Raw genomic sequence first — 20,783 nt, forward strand, 5'->3', positions numbered from 1 at the left:
CCACCCTAGCTGCTTGGCGCAGTGGCTGCGGGGAGGAGACATCTGCAGGGCTTGTGTTTTGGGGGACCTGGGGTGTGTGGCATATGTTTGCTTCCCCTCTTAAAGCTATGTGTTTTAAACAGGATCACCTCCCCGAGAAAGGTTGTTTCCCCAGGTGAGGATTTTTCCCTGGAGTTAGGGAGGGAATAAAACCCCTTAACTAAGTGCCAGGCGGGTAATTAATCACTTTAACTACGACCAATCACACTTAAGCTACATAATCTTTACTTAGGATAATCTCCTTCAGTTACTTCCTTGTAGCTTAATAGAACCATAGAGTAACCTTGGAATGGAGATAAGAAACGCCCTATCCTTTGGGATAGAATGGATAGGATTAAAATCAACTGGTATAAATACAGATGTAACAAGACAATCAAGACAGAACTTGGCTGGAGATCCTGGCTAGAGAACCTGGCTAGGCTGCTGATCAACGGAACGCTGTCTCTGTGTCATTCCTTCTTCGCCGACTCCGTCCACACCTTTGGGAACCCCTGGACCTGCTGCCGTTGGACCCCAACAATTTTATAAACTACCAAATTTTTAAAAACTTAAATCTATTGAGGGTTGGAGAGGCAGGGGGCTGCTGAGCAAGCATCACAGACAGCGGCGGCCCCAAGGCAGAGGCTCCAGGAACCAGGCACAGCAACTACACAGAAAAGATGGGCAAGGAGACCAATGGTGACAAGAAGCCCACAACTAAATTTGAACTAGAGCGAGAAACAGAACTTCGCTTTGAGGTGGAAGCGTCTCAGTCAGTGCAGTTGGAGCTGCTGGCTGGCATGGCAGAAGTCTTTGGCACCGAGCTGACCCGGAACAAGAAATTCACCTTCGATGCTGGTGCCAAGGTAGCTGTCTTCACTTGGCACGGCTGTTCGGTACGGCTGAGTGGCCGCACCGAGGTGGCTTATGTCTCCAAGGACACCCCTATGTTGCTTTACCTCAACACTCATACAGCGTTGGAGCAGATGCGGAGGCAGGCGGAGAAGGGAGACGAGCGAGGCCCCCGGGTGATGGTAGTGGGCCGCAACGATGTGGGCAAGTCCACAGTGTGCCGCCTGTTGCTCAACTACGCAGTGCGTTCGGGCCGCCGGCCCACGTATGTGGACCTGGACGTGGGCCAGGGCTCTGTGTCTATCCCTGGTACCATGGGGGCTCTCTACATTGAGCGGCCGGCAGATGTGGAGCAAGCATTCTCCGTCCAGGCCCCTCTGGTGTATCATTTTGGCTCCACCACGCCTGGCACCAACATCAAGCTTTACCGGAAGATTACATCTCGTCTAGCAGCTGTGTTCAACCAAAGGTGTGAAGCGAACCGAAGGGCTTCTGTGAGTGGCTGTGTCATTGACACCTGTGGCTGGGTCAAGGGCTCCGGCTACCAGGCCCTGGTGCATGCAGCTTCAGCCTTTGAGGTCGATGTGGTTGTGGTTCTGGATCAAGAACGACTTTACAATGAACTCAAACGGGACTTGCCCCACTTTGTGCATACTGTGCTGCTCCCTAAGTCAGGGGGTGTGGTGGAGCGCTCCCAGGATTTCCGGCGGGAATGTAGGGATAAGCGTATCCGTGAGTATTTCTATGGATTCCGGGGCTGCTTTTATCCCCATGCCTTCCACGTCAAATTTTCTGATGTGAAGATCTACAGAGTTGGGGCACCCGCCGTTCCAGACTCCTGTTTGCCTTTGGGCATGTCTCAGGAGGACAATCAGCTGAAGCTAGTACCCGTCACCCCTGGCCGAGATATGGTGCACCACCTCCTGAGTGTCAGCACTGCTCAGGGCACGGAGGAGAACCTCTCTGAGACCAGTGTGGCCGGTTTCATCGTGGTGACCAGTGTGGACCTGGAGCATCAGGTGTTTACCGTTCTCTCTCCAGCCCCCTGGCCACTGCCCAAGAGCTTCCTTCTCATCATGGATATCCGCTTCATGGATCTTTAATAGACATCAGGGACTCTTGCTGCCTGGGGCACGGAGATCTGTGGCCATCACAGACACAGATGGGCTGAAGAGGGAGACTCTTTTGAGGCCAGGATGACCAGTAACTGGTGGACTAGTGGAAAGCATATATTCTACCTCTTAAAACAGGTGGTGGTGACTTAACTACTGATCTCGAGTCAAAAGGAAAACCATGAGACTATCATTGGATTCTTAGATCACCTAAGGTGCCACTTCAAATTCTCTCAGGCCCTGGAGAATCCCATTCCTTTAACCAGTTACCGTGTGGACTCATTTTTTAAAATCACTGCTTGATATGCTATATATAGTATTTGTTACCTCATTTTTCCAGGATGTACGAGTGTATTAGAAGGACTCTTTACAATAAAATTCAAACTTGGGAAAAAGTATATAAATCTTTGTTTTACTATGGTTGCAAATATCAAAAACTTTCTATAGGTGACACGGCACCAGAATTAAGTTAGGGTTTTTCACAATGCTGACACGCCGAGCTCAAAAGGTTCACCATCACTGATATAGGCCTAACCAATGGATACAGACAAGAGCGGGGTGAGGGCATGAGTGGGGGGATGGGAGGTAATGTGGGGATAAGGACACATATGTAATGATCAATAAAAAGTTTAAAATTAAAAATAAAAAATTGCCATCTCTTAAATCGTGTTATTATTTATTTGGTTACTTATTCACTGTTTCTTCACTTCACCAACATCTATCCTCAGGGTCTAGAACAACAACTTTCACATAATATGTACTCAACAAATAGTAGTTGAATGAAGGAACAAAGTCCTGCAACAGCCTCCAGTGACTTCTAAACTTTTTTTTAACCTTGACCTACAGGAAGAAAAACATTTAACACTGTGATCCAGTAAAGACTCACCCTCGTGCCCTTGCCCTAACTGGTTTGGCTCAGTGGATAGAGAGTCGGCCTGCGGACTCAAGGGTCCCGGGTTCGATTCCGGTCAGGGGCATGTTGCCTTGGTTGCGGGCACATTCCCAGTGGGGGGGGGGGGGGGGGGCCCGCGCGTGCTGGAGGCAGCTGATCGGTGTTTCTCTCTCATTGATGTTTCTGACTCTCTGTCCCTCTCCCTTCTTCTCTGTAAAAAATCAATAAAAATATATTTAAAAAAAAAGACTCACCCTCATGAATGTATACATATATAATTAAAAATATTTCCCAGCTGGCATGGCTCAGTGGTTGAGAGTCAACCTATGAGCCAGGAGGTCAAGGTTCAATTCCCGGTTTTGAGCTCAGTCCCTAGTGGGGGCCATGCAGGAGGCAGCCTATCAATGATTCTCTCTCATCATTGATGTTTCTCTCTCTCATTCTCCCTCCTCTCTGAAATCAATCAAAAAATATATTTTAAAAAAGCATTATTATGTGTGGTGCTGTCTGATTATGTGTGAAGTTGCCGAATATTATTTATTATATCCTATTATGTTTCATTAAAAAAAAACCAACCTCTGCCATTTAAGTAAACTTTAAATTTGATTTGAGCATCCACTAATGGGACTTAACCAGAAGTTTGACAAACACTGCCCTAATGCATCCTCCCCAGCCAGAGTGTTCTTACTAACTCAGAAGTCTTTTCATGTTACTTCCCTGCAAAAGTCCTTCAGTGGCAATCTGTTAGTCTCACGCAGTTTTTCCCTAACATCAGTCATTTATGGCTGTTCATGTACCAGCTATAATATAATATATTCAATTTTTGTTTGTAAATTGAAACACTTTTGTCACTCAGCCTCATCTTAAGCAATAATGTAAGAGCAGTAATACGTTGGACGCATGAAGTATATATTTTTCTAGTGTGTATTAAATCCATTCACTACCCAAATAAAAACCACCGGACTGTGTGCCACCTAAAATCCTCTTGTTTATCACCCAGCCACACTTGGGGGAAACCTGCTCTCAGGGTAAAGGTCAGGTGCCTCAGCTTAGCCCAGGAGGCACTCTGAAGCTTGCCGGTGCTTTCCGCCCGCAGCCTCATTTTCTTTTTACCACTTCCTGCATTCATTCATTCTGAATGACTGGCAGGTCCCTGAATGCGCGAAGCTCTCTTTGGCTCTAGGACTCTGTACTGCCACCTCCTTCCTCTGCCTAGAGCTCCACCAGAACCCCCACTCACTCCCCTTCAGGTCTCAGCTAACATGTCGCCTTGAGAAAGCAGTCCTGGCCGCGGGGCTGGGCTGGGTGTCCCCCAGGACCCTAGGCTTAGCCCTGTCTGGGAGCGTGTGCCCTGAAGCGAAGCAGTTTCTGCCCCAGGTTTCACTTCAGCTGAAGACTGCGCTCCTCTTGGGGAGGAAGAGCATTTTATTTTCCACAGTATGTCTAGTGTTTGGAACAGCACCATAAATTTAATAACGATCTGGTTGAGGAACAAAAGGACACCTGCGTGGATTTCTCAAGGAAATGAACATTGCTGACACTCAGCATGTTGTCTGAAACATACTAGGCATTCAAAAATGTTGTTAAGTGATTGAAAGAAGTGAGGGCTGATCCTCACCCTGGGAACATTACTTTCAAAAAAATTATTTGAGAGATGGTCTCAAATTCTAATGTCCTTGCTCAATGTGCCATTATTCTGTCCTTCTTGCCCAGGAAGGTCAGAAATGAGGTCAGAATGTGTGTCTGTGGCCTAAGAGACTTTTGGTCCCTTGGTAAACAAGCCTGCATATCGGAGGACCGGCCTGTCGGGAAAGCCACAGCACCACGGGGAGAAGTAGCTATAAAGTAAATAGCAAACGTTTGACTTGATCTTAAAATCCATGCTTCACACACGGGTTCAGCACGTTTAATGTTATTTTACTATACATTCAGAATTTGATGCCATTATTCCTCTTTGCTGAGATTCTAGAATATAGCCTATGTGATTTTTAAGGCTGATGGTAATAATTTTTCTTAGAATGTGTGCCATAGGCATATATGATAAAGGTTTTTACAGTAACTAAATTGTACTCCAAGACTTTTCTTTTTCTTTTCTCTGTTAGCTCTACTATCTGGCACCTTGGGGAATGGGGCATTTGGTATACATGGAGTCTCCAAATAACTGATGTTTAATGTTGTCAGCACCAAACCATTATAAAACAAAAGATATGGACACTTTCCCAATATGCCCTATACTTCCCAGGCTTTTCAAGCAAATGCCCCAAATATTAACTGCTGCGTGCTGACTCGGGCTCTCCCTATGGAATCAGTTACTTGGATGTCATATCTGTTCATGCCAGAGGTCTGCGGAGCACTCATGCAGACTCAGATGCTACGGAGCCTCAGGCTAAGTGGGTGATGACTTCAGCTGTGACATTGAAATTCATTTTTTTTTTTTTTTTTTTTTGCAAACCAAACCAAACCCCAAATCAGCTGATTTCTAAGTCCCCCCTCCCCTTTTTTTCTTGGGTGGAGTAGATGATGTGTATTGGTTCTCCATTTTTATAATCAGCATGGAAGACGTATTCACAATTATAAAACAGATTCCTCCCCCCACCCCCACCCTTTTCATGAGGGAAGAATAAAGCTTATGTAGCCGTACAGTTGTTTTCGGAAAATTATAAAATAATTGTCTTTATGAAATGTCAGTTAGCGAAAGAAAAGGTTAAACAGCCTTTTCCCATCAGACAACCATCTACTCTTCATTTCATTCGATATCACTACTATAGATCACTTCTACCTACTTTTCAGTTTGCATTTGCTCTTCAGCCTTACTTGTTCACATTTTTTCATGGGGCATGAGGATTATTTTACAATCATTTCAAGGTGTGTGTGTGTGTGTGTGTGTGTGTGTGTGTGTGTGTGTGTGAAAGGACTAGCTGCAAAGCTTACACATTTTTTAATTATCAGGAGATAAGTGCTTCTCTAAGTATAAAAGTCCTGCATAATGTTTGATATTTGTACAGATCTTGACAGGAACGTTTTTAGATGTATAAACAAGGTGGAAAGTATTGTTTTGGTATCAGAATGATATGCTAGTTTATAGGATCCATTAGTGAGGGAACCCAAAGCACCCTCTCTATACCTCTATGTTTTGACAGAGTATTATGCTGACAGTATTGCTTTTTTTAACCTGCCTCCTCCATTAGTCTGCGAGCTTCACATGGGCGTGCGGTGTCCTAGCCTTCTTCGCACCCAGCCCTTGTGTTCTTATGTACCTGCATGGTCTTCAGGAAAGTGTAAAACAGTTGCCTTTATGAAAAATCAATTAGCAAACGAAAAGATAACACAGTCTCCACCCCAGCACTTCATTCTTTTCTTTCAAAAAAATATTTTTATTGATTTCAGAGAGGAAGGGAGAGGGAGAGAGAGATAGAAACATCAATGATGAGAGAGAATCATTGATCAGCTGCTTCCTGCACTCCCCCCCCACCCCCACGGGGATCGAGCCTGTAACCCAGGCATGTGCCCTTGACCAGAATCGAACCCAGGACCCTTCAGTCTGCAGGTTGATGGTGCTCTATCCACTGAGCCAAACCAGTGAGGGCCAGCACATCATTCTTGTGTTTTTGCACATCTTGACCTTTCACTCCTGTATTCCCCCTGAATCCTTCTAAACCATAGTGATCTCAGAGCTGATGAACCCAGTGCAAGCCAGTACCTTTTACCTCTTCTGTTGTTTTGCACGTGGGCTTTAGTAAATGTTTACTCTGAACATTGGAAGGTAGGAAACTGACTCCTTTGTGTTGGTCTCCATAATTGTTTAAAAGCAACAGGGTAGTTTTAATATTCCCTGGTAAGCCCAGAATTCTAACATGCTTTTAAATTTAAATTTTAAAAAGATAGTACAAACAAGAAAGAAAACGTTCATCGCTACATTGTATCACGTTATCTGGCAATAAGCAAATGTATAAAATCTTTAAAAGCTCTAGAGTAATAAAAAGTTTCCAACTGCTATTCTATTTTATGAAAACTCACAGATTTAATATATTAGTAGTTAACTTGTCTTCATTCTGCTAAAGTTTGGGAAAGGATAGGTGGGAACTTGATTCACTGGTATTTGTTGAGTAGAAGCATCTTTACAATAGCCCAGCTTCATCAGCTTTACACATAAACTTATTCAGGCAAAGACTGTGCTCAGAAATAAATTCTCTGAGTAATGTGATATATTTTTTATGCAGCTTAACTGCTTAGGTCTTTCCTAGCTCCATCTACTTATCATATGCCCTTCTTATTCCCCATGCCAAGCACACTGTAATATGTTTTTCCACTTATATAGTTTTTTATATTTGCATAGTTTCTGTCTTTTCTCCTGCTTCAATCCACTTTCAGGAACTAATTTTTTCCCCCCATTGGGTTTTATTTTTAGGAAATGTGGTTCAGCACCATCCTTAAGTTCTTCTTAATAGTAAGAATAACAATAACTATACTACTGCTACTATCTAAAACACATAGAACATTTAACTATGTGTCAGATACTGTTCTAAATATTTTACATGTATTCAGATTTAACATTCTGAACCACCCTAATGAGGAAGTTGCTATTATTTAGCCCCATTTTCTAGGCTGGGCACTCGGCAGCACAGGGAAGTTAAGCTAGTAAGTGGCAGAAGCAGGATTTAAACCGAGGAGGGTATAAATGTATGTATTTTTATTTATTTAAGAGAGAGATAGAAACATCAATAATGAGAGAATCATTGATCATTTGCCTCCGGCATGCCCCCTACTGGATCTCTTGCCAACAACCTGGGTATGTAACCTGACCGGGAATTGAACCATGACCTCCTGGTTCATAGGTCAATGCTCAACCACCAAGACACACTGGCTGGGCTAAACTGAGGAGGCTTTAATTGCAATCTGTAGACTTAACCACCAAGCTAACCTCGAGGTACTAATAGAATTGTATCCTCATAATTATTGCTTTATTTTATTTTATTTTCCTTTCCCACTGGTATCATCCTGGTCCAAGACCTTGTTTTCATTTATTCTCACGTTCTTGGCCATCTTGACTTTTCCCTCACGTCTTTCCTGTATCCCTCCAAACCAAGTTGATGAACTTCAGTGCAATCGAGTACCTCCCTTAGATGCTCCTGAGAGATGGAAGGCTACTTATCTTTGTAAACTCAGGAATTCATTACATAAATTCTACATTCTAAGTAAGAGAGAGTAGGCCTTCCATTAGTTTAAAAATTTTATTTATTGATTGACTTTTAGAGAGAGAGGGAGGGAGAGAGAACCATCAATTTGTTGTTCCACTTATTTATACATTCATTGTTGCTTGTTGGTGTATCTGAATGTCACTAACCAACTGAGTCACCTGGCCGAGGCTCATTCATTAGTTTTGTGTTTTTTAAAAACAGTTTTATTGAAGGATAACATATACAAATAGCTGCACATATTTAATGTGTACCATTTGATGAGTTTGGACATATGCAAGCCCCAGTGATACTACACTATCACTACATTCAAGGCAATAGATACATCCAATACCTCCCGAGCTCCGTCTCTCCCTGTCTCCCTCCTTCCCTCTCTCCATCCCTTCCTCTTCTTCCTTCTTCCCTTCTCCCTCCTCCTCCTCTTCCTCCTTCTCTCTCTCTCTCTCTCTCTCTCTTTCTTTCTCTGAAAGAACATGAGATTTGTTAAGAAAAATTTTGAAGTACACAATACCATATTGTTAACTGTAGGCACATGTTGTATAGCAGAGCTCTAGAACTTATTCATCTTGCATAACTGAAACTTTATACTCATTGAATAACAACTTCCCATTTCCTTGCCCCCCCCGCCCCCCCGTACCTGGCAACCACCATTGTATTCTCTGCTTCTATGAGTTTGACTATTTTAGCTAACCTCCTATATGTGGAATCATGAAGTATTTTTCTTTCTATGTCCTCCAGGCTCATTAATGTTGTCAAAAATAGAAGGATTTCCTTCCTTCCTTTTATTTATTTGTTTATTCATTTATTTTTTGTTAATCCTCACCCTAGGATATTTTTCCATTGATCTTTTTTTTTGAGAGAGTGGAAGAGAGAGGGGAAAGACAGAGAGAAACATCGATGTGAAAGAAACAAATTGATTGGTTGCCTCCTGCATACGCTCCGACCAGGGTCTGGGCTAGGAAGGAGCCTGCAACCAAAGTACGTGCCCTTGATCAGGATCGAACCCGGACCCTTTGGTTTGCAGGCCGATGCTCTATCCACTGAGTATAACTGGCTAGGGCAGATTTCCTTCCTTTTAAAGGTTGAGTAATATTCCATTGTATGTATACACATTTTCTTAATCTATTCATCTGTTGGACACTTAAATTGTTTCCATAGCTTGGTCATGAATTTGAGAATATATCAATGATCTGCAAGTGCCCTTTAGATCTGAAGCAGGAACTCAGGGGCAGGTGTCCCAGGGAAAGATGGCCCATTGGAACAGGAAAAGCCATTTTTCTCCTGGGTCCAGTAGAAATGACAAGATGTGGAGGCAGGCTCCTGTGGGCCAATCTCTGACAAGGCTATGAATTTAGAGCTTTGCAAAAGGAAAACAAGTTTCTCCTTAAGGTAGAACCAGACTTCACAAATGGCTCATGCTGCAGGCAACACATGGGTGCAGTACAGAAGCCAACACTTTCACAAATTCCTGAGCTTGAGAGGTCCAGGATGCTTGAAAGATAGTTAGTACAGAAAGTTCTGAAGACCTGGTGAAATCTTTGGGGACAAGAGATGGACGTACATTCCTCTTATAAAGACGCCAGAGGGCCAAAACCAAAGAGAACCCATTCCAGAGCCAGAGGAGAAGAGGCTCTGGGAGACCCACCAGCTCGGCCAAGGGTGAACCTGAGGAGGGGCGGTGAAGGACTGAAGAAAAGACAGGCAAGAGAATACAGCTGGGGCTTGGTGGATCTCCCGTGCCTGGATGAGGACACAAAAAACCCAGCCTGCAAGCTGATGCTTTATTTTATAGTCTGATTAAAACAAGGGTAGATTAACATGTATACAAATGTAACACTTGCTGCACCTCCCACAGCCCATTAGCTACTTAGGAAGGAATTAGGGAGGGCTACAAGGTCCGGCTTAATTATGCTAGGAGAGCTCTGCCCACCAGGCTGGGACTTGTGGCCCTGCCACAGGTCAGCTGAGGCTTGTCCCTAGAGCCGCTCCCTACACATCCCACCAATCAAAGCAGCGGTTCCAGCCCTGTCTGGGTTAGGCCACATCAGGTAAGATAGACTGGTGGCTGAATCTGACCCATAAACAAGTTTCGTTGTTGTTGTTATTAATCCTCACCCAAGGATATTTTTCCATTCATTTTTAGTGAGTGGAAGGGACGGGGACAGAGAGAAACATCCACGAATTGGCTGTCTCCCAACACATCACCCCTCGCCTGAGGGCCAGGGATGGAGCCTGGGGATGGATGAAGCCTGCAACCAGGTACATGCTCTTTTCCAGAACTGAACCCGGGACCCTGGGCACTATAGTTTTTTAAATATAGTGTTCTTGCCCTGACTGGTTTGGCTCAGTGGATAGAGCATTGGCCTGCAGACTGAAGGGTTCCTGGTTCGATTCTGGTCAAGGGCATGTGCCTTGGTTGCAGGCACATCCCCAGTTGGGGGTGTGCATGAGGCAGCTGATTGATGTTTCTTACTCTCTCCCCCCTCTCCGTAAAAAAATCAATAAAATATAATTAAAAAAATATATAGTGTTCTGTATTCAGCTCATGTGAGACAGTTGTTTATTGTTTCTTAGTTATGGTGTTGAGCAGAGAACTAGATCTATTCCTAATGGCAAACCAACCAACCTTAGCCCACTGGGTATAATCTCCAGGCCTTCAATCCTTTTCAGTTATTAGTTTTCCTGTTACCTAATATTCAGAGCCTGCTTCTTTGCTGCCAGAGGTGCTTTTCATTTTAACCTCTGAATTTGATGCCACTGCAGATGCTGGAAGTTGCCAGAAGGCTGTCCTCCAGATAACTCTCTTGCTCTAGCTTGAATCACTGTTTTGTTGCAATTAGCATTCAGAATATGCACTGTCATTTCATTGGAATATATGTATTTCAATGGAGAAAGCACACTGGAGAGTTGACTGTGGAACTGTGGCTCATCCTTGTTCTTCTTAGTTACCTGTGTCTAAATTAAGTTGAACCCCCGGGCCTCAGCTATTTCTAAATGGGCCTCACCATTTACTAAGGTTAGTGCCTGGGGGGTACATTAACCTTGCAGACACTAATCTGATTCAGTGCCATCACAAGTGCACGACGCCGGAGTTTGGAATTTTGCCAGAAAGCACCATTCAAATGAACATTCAGTCGCCAAGGGGTGGGAAGGTGGGTGTGGACAAGGGAAGAACTCCAGAAATGGTTCTACAGATATTTTAATGCCTATCCTCTCCCTCTCCCCTCAGAGGTTAAGTATTGCAGATACTAAATCAATCTTCACTCGATTATGAAGAAACAGTAAGGAGTTTCTTCCCATGGTTAAGCGGCTGATACTCAGGTAATCACTCGACATTCACCGCGCATCTTTTTTGTCACCTGGATGACCTTGTGCTAGGGTGGGGACATCACGATGAGTAATTGTAAACCACCCAGTATGCACGGGCACCTCAGGGTGCCTAACAAATGCTGGATGAAGGCGCCGCTCCGGAGCTCACCATTTGGCTGAGGTCACCTGCAGGGCCTCTCAGGATTGAGACACACTTGCGCAACTCCGGCATTACCGAGCGCCTGCGAGATAGACGGAGGGAGAAGTTTTGGGCCCCAGGTAAAGTGAGCGGAAAATACCATGCCAGGCCTTGCGCAAAGAGGTCCGGGGCCGTATCTCTACATCTGTACTGAGCGCTCACACCCTGCATCTGTTTGCAGACACAACGGGGTTGGCTCCCTCCAAGGGCGCAGAGCTGCCGCTTCCGGAAAAGGGGGCTTTTGGGGTGGTGGGAGGATAACGCAGGAAGGTGGAGAGGAAGGGGCTAAGGAAGAGGAGAAAGGAGAAAGCTAAGACATCCTGGCAGATAACCTTTCATCTACGCCCCTTTCCCTTTCTCTTCCCGGCGCCCGAAACACCCGACCCCCGCGCCCTCCGCTTCTCAGCACGCGAGGCACGAGGAAGGCTGAAGGCAGGCATCCACTCAAAGAGATCCCCCCAGTTCCGATCTGTTCCCAACAGCCGTCCTCCCAGACGCAGCCCGGGGGACCCGGAGCGGGGACCAGCCTCCCCGGCCACGCCGGGCGGGTGACACGCGGGCACCGGAATCGAAGCCACGCTGGGTCTTCCCGGCTGGGTCCCGGGACCAGGGCGAGCGGGCGCCGCGCGGCGCTTCCCGTGTGCGGGGCTTCCCACAATGCACCGCGCCGGCGGCGGCGGCGACCGCGGCGGCGCTCTAGCCGCAGCATGTCTGCGTCTCTACTGCTCTGGGAGGAGGAAGAGAAGGAGGAAGAGGAGGAGGAGGAGGAGGGGGAGGAAGAGGAGAAAGGCGCAGGGGTGGGAGCAGTTGCCGGAGCTGCTACAGCAAAAGTTCTCCCCCCCCTCCCCCCTTCCCCTCTTCTCAAGGTCCCTAGAAAGGTTGGAGCTGCTGCCGTCTGCAGTCGGTGACCGCGCGACTCGGCGCCCGCCCGCGGTAAAGCGCTCGGCCTGGCAGGCCCGGGCCCGGGCCCGGGGGAGGGCGGGGGAGGGGGAGGGGGCGGCGCGCGGGGGGAGCGCGCGGCGGTAATGGCCTGACCCCGGGGGGGAGCGAGCCGCGGCGAGGCCGGGGGTGGCCCGGGGGCCGGCGGAGGCCGGGGGGATCGCTGGAGCAGGCTGGGGGACGGGAGGAAGCAGGGCGCGGGTGGTGGGTCGGGGGGTTGAGGAAGGATAATGACGGGGGTGGCAGAGGCGAGGAGGCGGCCTCCGGGGCCCGAGGCGGGTGTCGGAGGTCGGGAAGAAGGTGGAGTGTGTGCACGGGGAGGCCGGAGGGTGCTCGGCGGGGGAGTGGGAAGGCGAGGGAGACAGCGGGTCTGTGTGCACCGTGCCTGGTGCAGTGCTTTATGCACCGCAGGCCTCAGTCACGGCGGCTGCCCGAGTGTTCTTCGCGGGCAGGGAAGGGCAGGGGTTGGAGAAAGGGGAGTCCTTACAGGAAACCTAGTGGCAGTGTGTGCAGGGCGAGAGGCGGGGGCGAAGAATAGGTGGAGGAATGCAGGCGATGGCTGTGGAGAAGTCTTGAGGGTGGGGTGGGGGGGTTGGTGGGGTGGTGGTGTTCATTGTGCAGATAGAGTCGGTATTTCGTGATGGAAAAAAACCGAAGCATTTCTAAGGAAAGGAAAGAGGGAGTCGAAGGAGTTTCCGTGAATAGAAAGAATAGCGTTTGAAGCAAGAGGGAGTGCTAAAATTAGAGAATATGAAGAGGACGCGTGACAGAATCGACAGCTATAGTAGAATTAATAAATGTTGGTCCAGGGACTGAGGCGTGATTCCAGATGGGCCCGGGTGGCCCAGTTCCGAACCTGTGCGGGCTCTTCATTAGATGACATCTGGTAAGTGTGGCTCCCGGCAGCGGTTGGGGTCGCTGAGAATTAAACCTGAGTCTGTAGTTGGGCCTGAGACATTTCAGACACGCACCAGTGAATGTGAGAATCTCTGAAACAGATCTTCAGCGAACACCTGGCCCACAGGTACCTCTAGGTCATGGAGTTTATATTTGAGCAAATTTGAAGTGTGATCACTTACCAGAGGCCGGGCGAACACTACTCCGGCAGATGCTGGAATGGAAATTACTTGACTTGGCGGTTTTCGGCCCAGCTTAACTGTTCCAGGAGAACTGGGGCCATATTATTCAGCCTGGGTCGCAGTCCACAAGGTTATAAGTAATGGTGGGGGGATTCCATGCGTGGTGGCCCTTGGGAGGCTCCATTTGTAGCTCCAATTAGTATAATTGACTGGATTGGTTCCATAACTCTGAGGCAGATGGGAGAACTTTTACCATTCACAGTTCCTGAATGTATACTCTTACTGAGGCATGGTGTTATTGAAGAAAATGCATCAGCCTACAGAGTGTGGGCCAGCAGAATGGAGGATCTAGAATATCTGTTTTGGTCTTAAGTTGCAAGGTCAGGGCTGGTTGCCTTGAGGTCTAGGGGAACCTGAAGAGACTGGGTGATTCTAAATCCAGGTTGGAGGGAGTATTAGCATTTTTATATCAGGAAATGAACCAAGACCTAATGAATTTGCTGAATTCACACCACACCAGATTTTAAGAGGGGACCTCTCGGCTAGAACCATACTCTTTTTTTTTTTTTTTTAAATACATTTTTATTGATTTCAGAGAGGAAGGGAGAGGGAGGGAGGGAGGGAGGGAGGGAGAGAGAGAGAGAGAGAGAGAGAGAGAGAGAGAGAGAGAGAGAGAGAGAGAGAGAGAGAAACATCAATGGTGAGAGAGAATCATTAATTGATTGGGTGCCTCCTGCACATCCCACATGGGATTGAACCCACAACCCAGGCATGTGCCCTGACTAGGAATTGAACCCTAACCTCCTGGTTCAAAGGTTGACACTCAACCACTGACATATGCTGGCTGGGGCTAAAACCATACTCTTAAAGCTTTATTCACCTGAAAATTGGTTGTTAAGAAAGATTTGTATACACACTACATTATAATATTAATTCAGCTGAGCAGAGGATAGTATGAAAAATCCTTTTATGGAAGTAGAGGATGGAGGGATTAATGGGGAAGATAGAAAGAAATTTGGGAGAGGGATGGAAAAATTCAATCATTAATTTAACAACTACTGTATCTCTAAAGGAGGATGATAATTTAGCATTATAGTGGAGAGGGGCTTTTATTAAATTTTCTTACAGAAATAAATCCAGATTATTTTTTAAAATTTGGAAAACTGTCAGTACATTATATATTCCTATAGGATGCTTTGATATTTTACAATCATCATAGTATAAGAGGGTCTGTTTTTTTCCCCCTCCCGTGTTATCAATTTAAAAAATTTTTGTAAGTTTACAGACTTAAATATAGTAATATGTCATTATTGTTTTTCTCCCCTTTTTGAAGTATATGGAATTATACATGCATAATGAAATTATACTGCTTATAATGAAAAGCAATAGCTCTGTCTCACTTGTGCAGTTGCAGTTCCACTTTCCAGTCTACTACTTGTAAGCATTAATTTTGGTAGCTTATATCATGCTTTTCACAAGGTCCAAAAATAATTCCCATGTACTGTTATTTCTTGATTGATTCAAATGACATTATGAAGTAGTGAAAAGACTTACTACTATGAATGGAAAGGATTTGTGTCACTGGCATTAATCCCCTTCCTGTTTCTCCTTTCCAACCTTTGATAGTTACTATTTAAACTTTTTTATTCTATGTTTTTATACCTTTAATATGCTTAAAGAGAAAGCATTTAAAATTAGACTGGACATACTGGGTGAGATGATACAGGGAGGGTTGATGGATGGACCTGTGAGAAAGAGTAGGTTGCAGAAACAGCATCTTTGCAGCATAAGGGTTGCTGTTTAGAGACGAGGAGTTGTTTGGCAACGATAGTTCATTTTGGAATTAGTTACCAAGTCAACTGCGAAGTAGTATTCTTTGAGTCTTATGGGGATTTTGAGTGTGGAGAAATCTGGGAATGGATTAAGATGACTCTTAATTGTTCTTTCCAGGCTTTTACAGCAATACTTAGTTTTTCAGGAAGGAAGGACTGGCGTGGATATGTGTTTCATTTTTATGGATGGAGGGATTGGGAAATGTGAAAAAAGGGAGGAGAATGAGGGACCGGGTGTGAAGGGGGGGGGTGCTAATTTTGTGGGAGGGTATAGAAAAGGTAAAGAATTCTGAGGACATTTGGATGTAGTTGATGTGAGGGAGATTTAAATTACAATGGTTAGACTGAGATTTGTGGAAGTTATAAGGAAATTAGCATACTTAAGCCACGAACATGTTGTTAATATGGTGGAAAATGGTATGTTGCTTGTATATTAGGATAGATTCTTAAAGTACTGGTTTTTGGAATTTGTATGCGGTGCAACATTACCAAGTCAGCGTGACTGAGATTGGGAGAATAGAAAGATCTTACTCCCGTTTTAGGAAGTCTTGTTTAACCCCACCTCTTGAGATCTCTCTTGTTCTGAATAAAAACAGTATTCACATGTAGATTATATAGTGCTAAATTTTGTCTTTGTTTATGGAATTATTCTCTTTGTTTGGGAAATGGTGGCTTGATTGTAACCTCTCTAGAGCAGAGATTTACTTTATTTTCTGGGGACCCTCACAACAGTTTGCTTCTTAGTGCTTAATAAATACCTGTTGAATGACTGATAGTGTTCACTGCTTTAGTGATATAGTGGAAATGTGTACAATTGCTGAGCAATATGGTGGTATTGCAGACAAAATGTATGTGTGGTGGTGATGTGTGTGTGTGTGAGAGAGAGAGAGAGAAAGAGAGAGAGAGAGAGAGAGAGAGAGAGAGAGAGAGAGAGAGAGAGAAAGAGAAAGAGAGAGAAAGAAAGAGAAGGAATATCTTACTAGGGAAAGCCTTTAGATTTAAGGGGAGAAGACAGAATGGATTAGAATGGAACTGTAACAGTTCTGCCAAAACATTGAAGGTATGGGACCAAAGGTTCTAGTCTAATTTCAGACTAGTTTAATCTGAGTAAATCTGGTCTGTAGTTTGGGGCTGGTTTAATTTGAATTTTCTTACCTCGGGCCTAAATTACTGCTTAGAGATTTTTAGCTGTTTTAAGGATCTGTCTGATTTTATTTAAGTATTTTTTAAGATAATAAAAATATGTTAGATGAAATTTCTTCCCTCAAGGAATTTATAATACTTATATTCTTTTAGGGAGAGAAAGACAGTTGGAATTAATTCAGGAACAGTCCAAGAGTTCAGAAAATTGATTTTTAAAAAACAAATATTGGAAGTATACCTTTGATGAGAATTTTTTATATTGGTAGTCATTTTCAGAGTAGTGTTCAGAGTTTTTTTGGAACACCTTTTCTGAATTACCTTCTGAGCCTCTTAGCACATTCTATACAATTTACCTATTTATTGACTACTTATTGTGTGCTGTTGGGGGAGGGAGCCTATAAAGGTGAGTAAAACATGGTGCCTATCTTCTAGGAGTTCATAATCCCTTCAGGATGTCACAATTACAAATAATACAGGCATAATGTTATTCTGAATAGTTTTAGTGGTGACAAATCTTTTCAGTTTTTAAGATTTTTAGAAATGCTGAAGATCTGTTGATATTAAGTGGAGTGAATAAAGAGTAGTTTTGGTTTAAATTCATTGAGTCACAGAAATGGCAGTGATTTTTTTGGTTGACTTATTTAACTGACTTTGGAAAACACTCCTAAAGGGGAAGTCGGAAATATTTTAAACAATGGTGACAGTACACATGTAGTTAGGCACTAGATGATATTGCTTAAATGCATCAGATGATTGGATGCAGTGAATAAATGTGTAAATAACCTCCTAAGTTAAATAGTTTAAAAAGGACTACACTGATTTTAATATGTAAATAAATTTTGGGTATGTTTGTTAATAGTTTCATTACTGTGAACAAGGTAGTTTATGATTAAGTTCCCAGATGAGTTTTACAGACAGTAAGTGCTTTAGGAGTTCAAGAATGGAGAAATAAATACTGGCTAAGGTTTGGGGAAATGATTTCAATATACCATATTTCAGCTAGATATTTGAAAGAATTCCTTAGGGATCTCAGGAAAGGAACTAAATTGCTCCAAATTTCTATTGCAGCCTAGAATGAACCTAGAGTCCTGATCTATTTTTGTCTGAATGCTTTCTGCCTGTTTCATTTTAGGTACTCCTACTGATTTGTTCCTTTTCAAATTCACCTTTGCTGGATAGATTTTGAGCACTCTGGGACAACTGGTGTGTGTGTGTGTGTGTGCGCGCGCCTATTTCCATCTATGTTTAGTGTAACTGTTAGTTTTTCCTTTTTTTGAGCCTGTACCCAACAAATTGCTTGGTTTCTGTGAGTGAAGAGCCTGAGTCAGCTTGGCTCTGTTATTCTAGCATTTTCCTGAATGTTTTTTTCAAGCCTGCTTTCTGAATTACAGAGAATAGATAGAATTGAGGGCATATGTCCAGTAGACACATGCTCCATGAATAAATGAATGAATGAGAAAGAATCTGAGATAAATTAGGAGCTCTAAATTATCTATATGTTTTCTGTTTATTTCAATTTATTTATTGGGGCTGACAAATATACAGGGGTGGGCAAAAGTAAATTACCAGCCATCATTACCTAAAAGATAAATCATAAGTAAGGATATGAAACAATAAGATGAATAATACAAGAATAAACTGTTTTGCATTCTCACAACTGTTAACCTACTTTTGCCTACCCCTGTGTACATGGATTGAAAAGTCTACTGAAGACAAAATGAAAGAAAAATCTGTTAGAAGACTATAAGGCCTATTATTATGGATGTTAGAAAACTAGTAATAAAGTGAAAGATAAGTAGATGGAGAAATAGAGGTGTTATCTGATAGAAAGTATGATTCTGAAAGAAGAAAATGATTAACATATAACAGGTTATGTTTAGAGGAAAGCAAGAGAAGATTGAAGGGAAAGAGGATTCTTTGAAATGCCTGTTTTGGGGAGGAAGATAGTAAGACTATTTGAAGGATAATAGAAGTCAGTATGTAGTAGAAATTATGTAGATTTATAACTGAGGTTTCAGAAAATGATTGGATGAGTTTTTTTTTTTCGTGTGTGTTAATCCTCACTCAAGGATATTTTTCCATTGATTTTTAGAGAGAGTGGAAGGGAGAGGGAGAGACAGAGAGAAACATTGATGTGAGAGAGACATATCAGTTGGTTGCCTCCTGCATGCACCCCATCCTGGGCGGGGGAACCTGCAACCAAGGTACACGCCCTTGATGAGAATCGAACCTGGGACCTTCAGTCCATGGGCCGATGCTTTATCCACTGAGCAAAACCGGCTAGGGCTGAATGAGTTTTCGGTAGTCTGTAGACTATGCATATTTCTTATATGCAAAAGCATTGTTGGATGCAGTCAGGAATAAATCCTTTGGGATTTATATTCTAATAGGGAGCTGGGCTTCTGCACAAATAACTACACTATGATCACAAATGTGTTATAAGAAAAATACTGAATATTACTGAAGTAAAAGGGAGTAAAAAACATTTGAGTAAGGGAAAAGCTGGGACTGCATTTAGTGGCATGGAAGTAGTATTTTAGCTAGTCTTGGAAGGGATAATAGGATCCTGACTGGCAGAAATTACTGGAAAGAGAGCATTCCAACATGAGGGATTAGCAAAATCAAAGGTTTGGAGGTGAGGAGCCAAGGATGTATGGAGAATAGTGAGAGTTAATTTTTTTTTTTTTTTTTTTTTTTTTACTCTGGCCTACAATAGAAATACATGTTACATCTTCACCAAATATACGCATGTATGAATGTTTGTGTGTATGTATAAAACAAAATGGTTCAATAAGAATAACAATACTTACCATGTTGGATGTACTCAGATGTTTTCTATTCTGTTTGACTAAGAAGATAAAAGATGGCTGTCACTCATTAAACTGATTTCAGTACTAACTAAATAATTGATCACCTGTAGTTTGGAACATAGAGTTCATGAACAGGGCATAATATATAAGGTAGAAAGAGAGTTATTTGGGGGTTGGGTAGAAAGTGGATGGCCTTGAAAGCTAAGCTAGTTTGTATTTGATATGATGCAGTGTTGTTCTTAGTAAGCAAACAGAAGCTGGGTTTTAGTATTGGCCCTTCTGTTTACCTATGCTGTGATTATGGAAAGATTGCTTTTCTGAGACTCAGTTTTCTCATCAGGAAATTGATAATCATTATACCTTCTGGCAGGGTTTGAGGATTAAAGTATGTTAACATATAAAGTATAGATATTGAACTTTTTTGGGAATTGAATTAAGGACTGTATATTAGATGACCTAATCTGACAATATCTGACAATACAGGATAGATTGGGGGCAGTGTGGTGGTATAGTAAGATTGGAGGTGAGAAGCTTAGTTAGGAGGCTACTGGAGAAACTAAGAGGGACTCGAATTAGTTTGACAGCAGCAGGATTAGAAATGAGGTGGGATGTGATTGGAGAGAAAAGGGGAAGATGACTGGAAATTTAGAGTTGTGGAAAGATTCAAAAGGCAGCAGCTAAAATTGGATTGCACTTTTGGGTAGTTTAGTGGGGTGCATTAGAGTAAGTAGTTACAGTTTCAATTATTTGCTGAATAATTAAATATGTAAACTGAGGAATAAATTGTGAGTGGAGACAGTGATGGATGGGTTTGAGAAGGTAGGGATAGGTTGAAGGGTGCTTTGGATGGACTGCAGAATTTATCCACTCAGGGAATATTTTTATATGCTTACTGTGGGCAAGATTCTATGGTAGGCAGTGTGAAGGATACATCCTATATAATAAAAGCCTAATATGCTAAGTGTCCGGTTGACTGGTTGTCCGTTCAACCAATCAAAGCATAATATGCTAATGATATGCTAAGGCCACTCAACCGCTTGCTATGCTGTGCACTGACCACCAGGGGTCAGTCGACTGGTGACGAGTCGCTATGATGTGCACTGACCACCAGGGGGCAGACGCTCTGACCAGTAGGTTAGCTTGCTGCTGGGGTCAGGCTGATCGTGACCTAGCGAGATGGGCTGGACCTGCCCTGGAGCCCTCCTGTGGTCCCTCCCCGGCTGGCCAACCTCCCGTGTCTCTCCCCGGCCCTGATTGTGCACTGGTGGGGTCCCTTGACCCGGCCTGCCCCCTCTCGCAATTCAGGACCCCTTGAGGGATGTCGGAGAGCCAGTTTCAACCCGAACCCGCAGGCCAGACCGAGGGACCCTACTGGTGAATGAATTTGTGCACCAGCTTCTAGT

At 43.9% G+C, this 20,783-nt stretch overlaps 2 protein-coding genes across 10 annotated transcripts in view; both read left to right on the forward strand.

Moving 5' to 3' along the window:
* Nucleotides 1-679: 679 nt before the first annotated feature.
* Nucleotides 680-1,973, forward strand: LOC132229260 (polyribonucleotide 5'-hydroxyl-kinase Clp1-like). 2 transcript variants are annotated; one of them, XM_059685992.1, is made up of 2 exons: nucleotides 680-1,112; nucleotides 1,305-1,973. In XM_059685992.1, the coding sequence occupies exons 1-2, from the start codon at nucleotides 699-701 to the stop codon at nucleotides 1,971-1,973; spliced, it is 1,083 nt and encodes a 360-aa protein (XP_059541975.1). In that variant the 5' UTR covers nucleotides 680-698. The 2 variants fall into 2 exon arrangements, with proteins under 2 accessions (XP_059541975.1, XP_059541974.1); XM_059685991.1 differs by having other exon boundaries at nucleotides 680-1,973.
* Nucleotides 1,974-12,297: 10,324 nt separating this feature from the next.
* Nucleotides 12,298-20,783, forward strand: part of ZNF148 (zinc finger protein 148) — a 159,823-nt gene continuing 151,337 nt past the window's right edge. For 6 of the 8 annotated variants that reach the window (XM_059687595.1, XM_059687591.1, XM_059687592.1 and 3 more), the window contains exon 1: nucleotides 12,298-12,510. The gene's annotated coding sequence lies outside the window, so the exon portion shown is untranslated. Of the gene's footprint in view, nucleotides 12,511-13,325; nucleotides 13,403-20,783 lie in introns of those variants that run through there. The other 2 variants (XM_059687594.1, XM_059687597.1) reach the window with 2 other exon arrangements.

The sequence above is a fragment of the Myotis daubentonii genome, chromosome 3, assembly GCF_963259705.1.
Source record: "Myotis daubentonii chromosome 3, mMyoDau2.1, whole genome shotgun sequence".
NCBI classification, from domain to species: Eukaryota; Metazoa; Chordata; class Mammalia; order Chiroptera; family Vespertilionidae; genus Myotis; species Myotis daubentonii.

Coding starts and splice junctions, on each gene's coding strand:
- LOC132229260 (XM_059685991.1), top strand. CDS start 699: ATGGGCAAGGAGACCAATGGTGACAAGAAGCCCACAACTAAATTTGAA.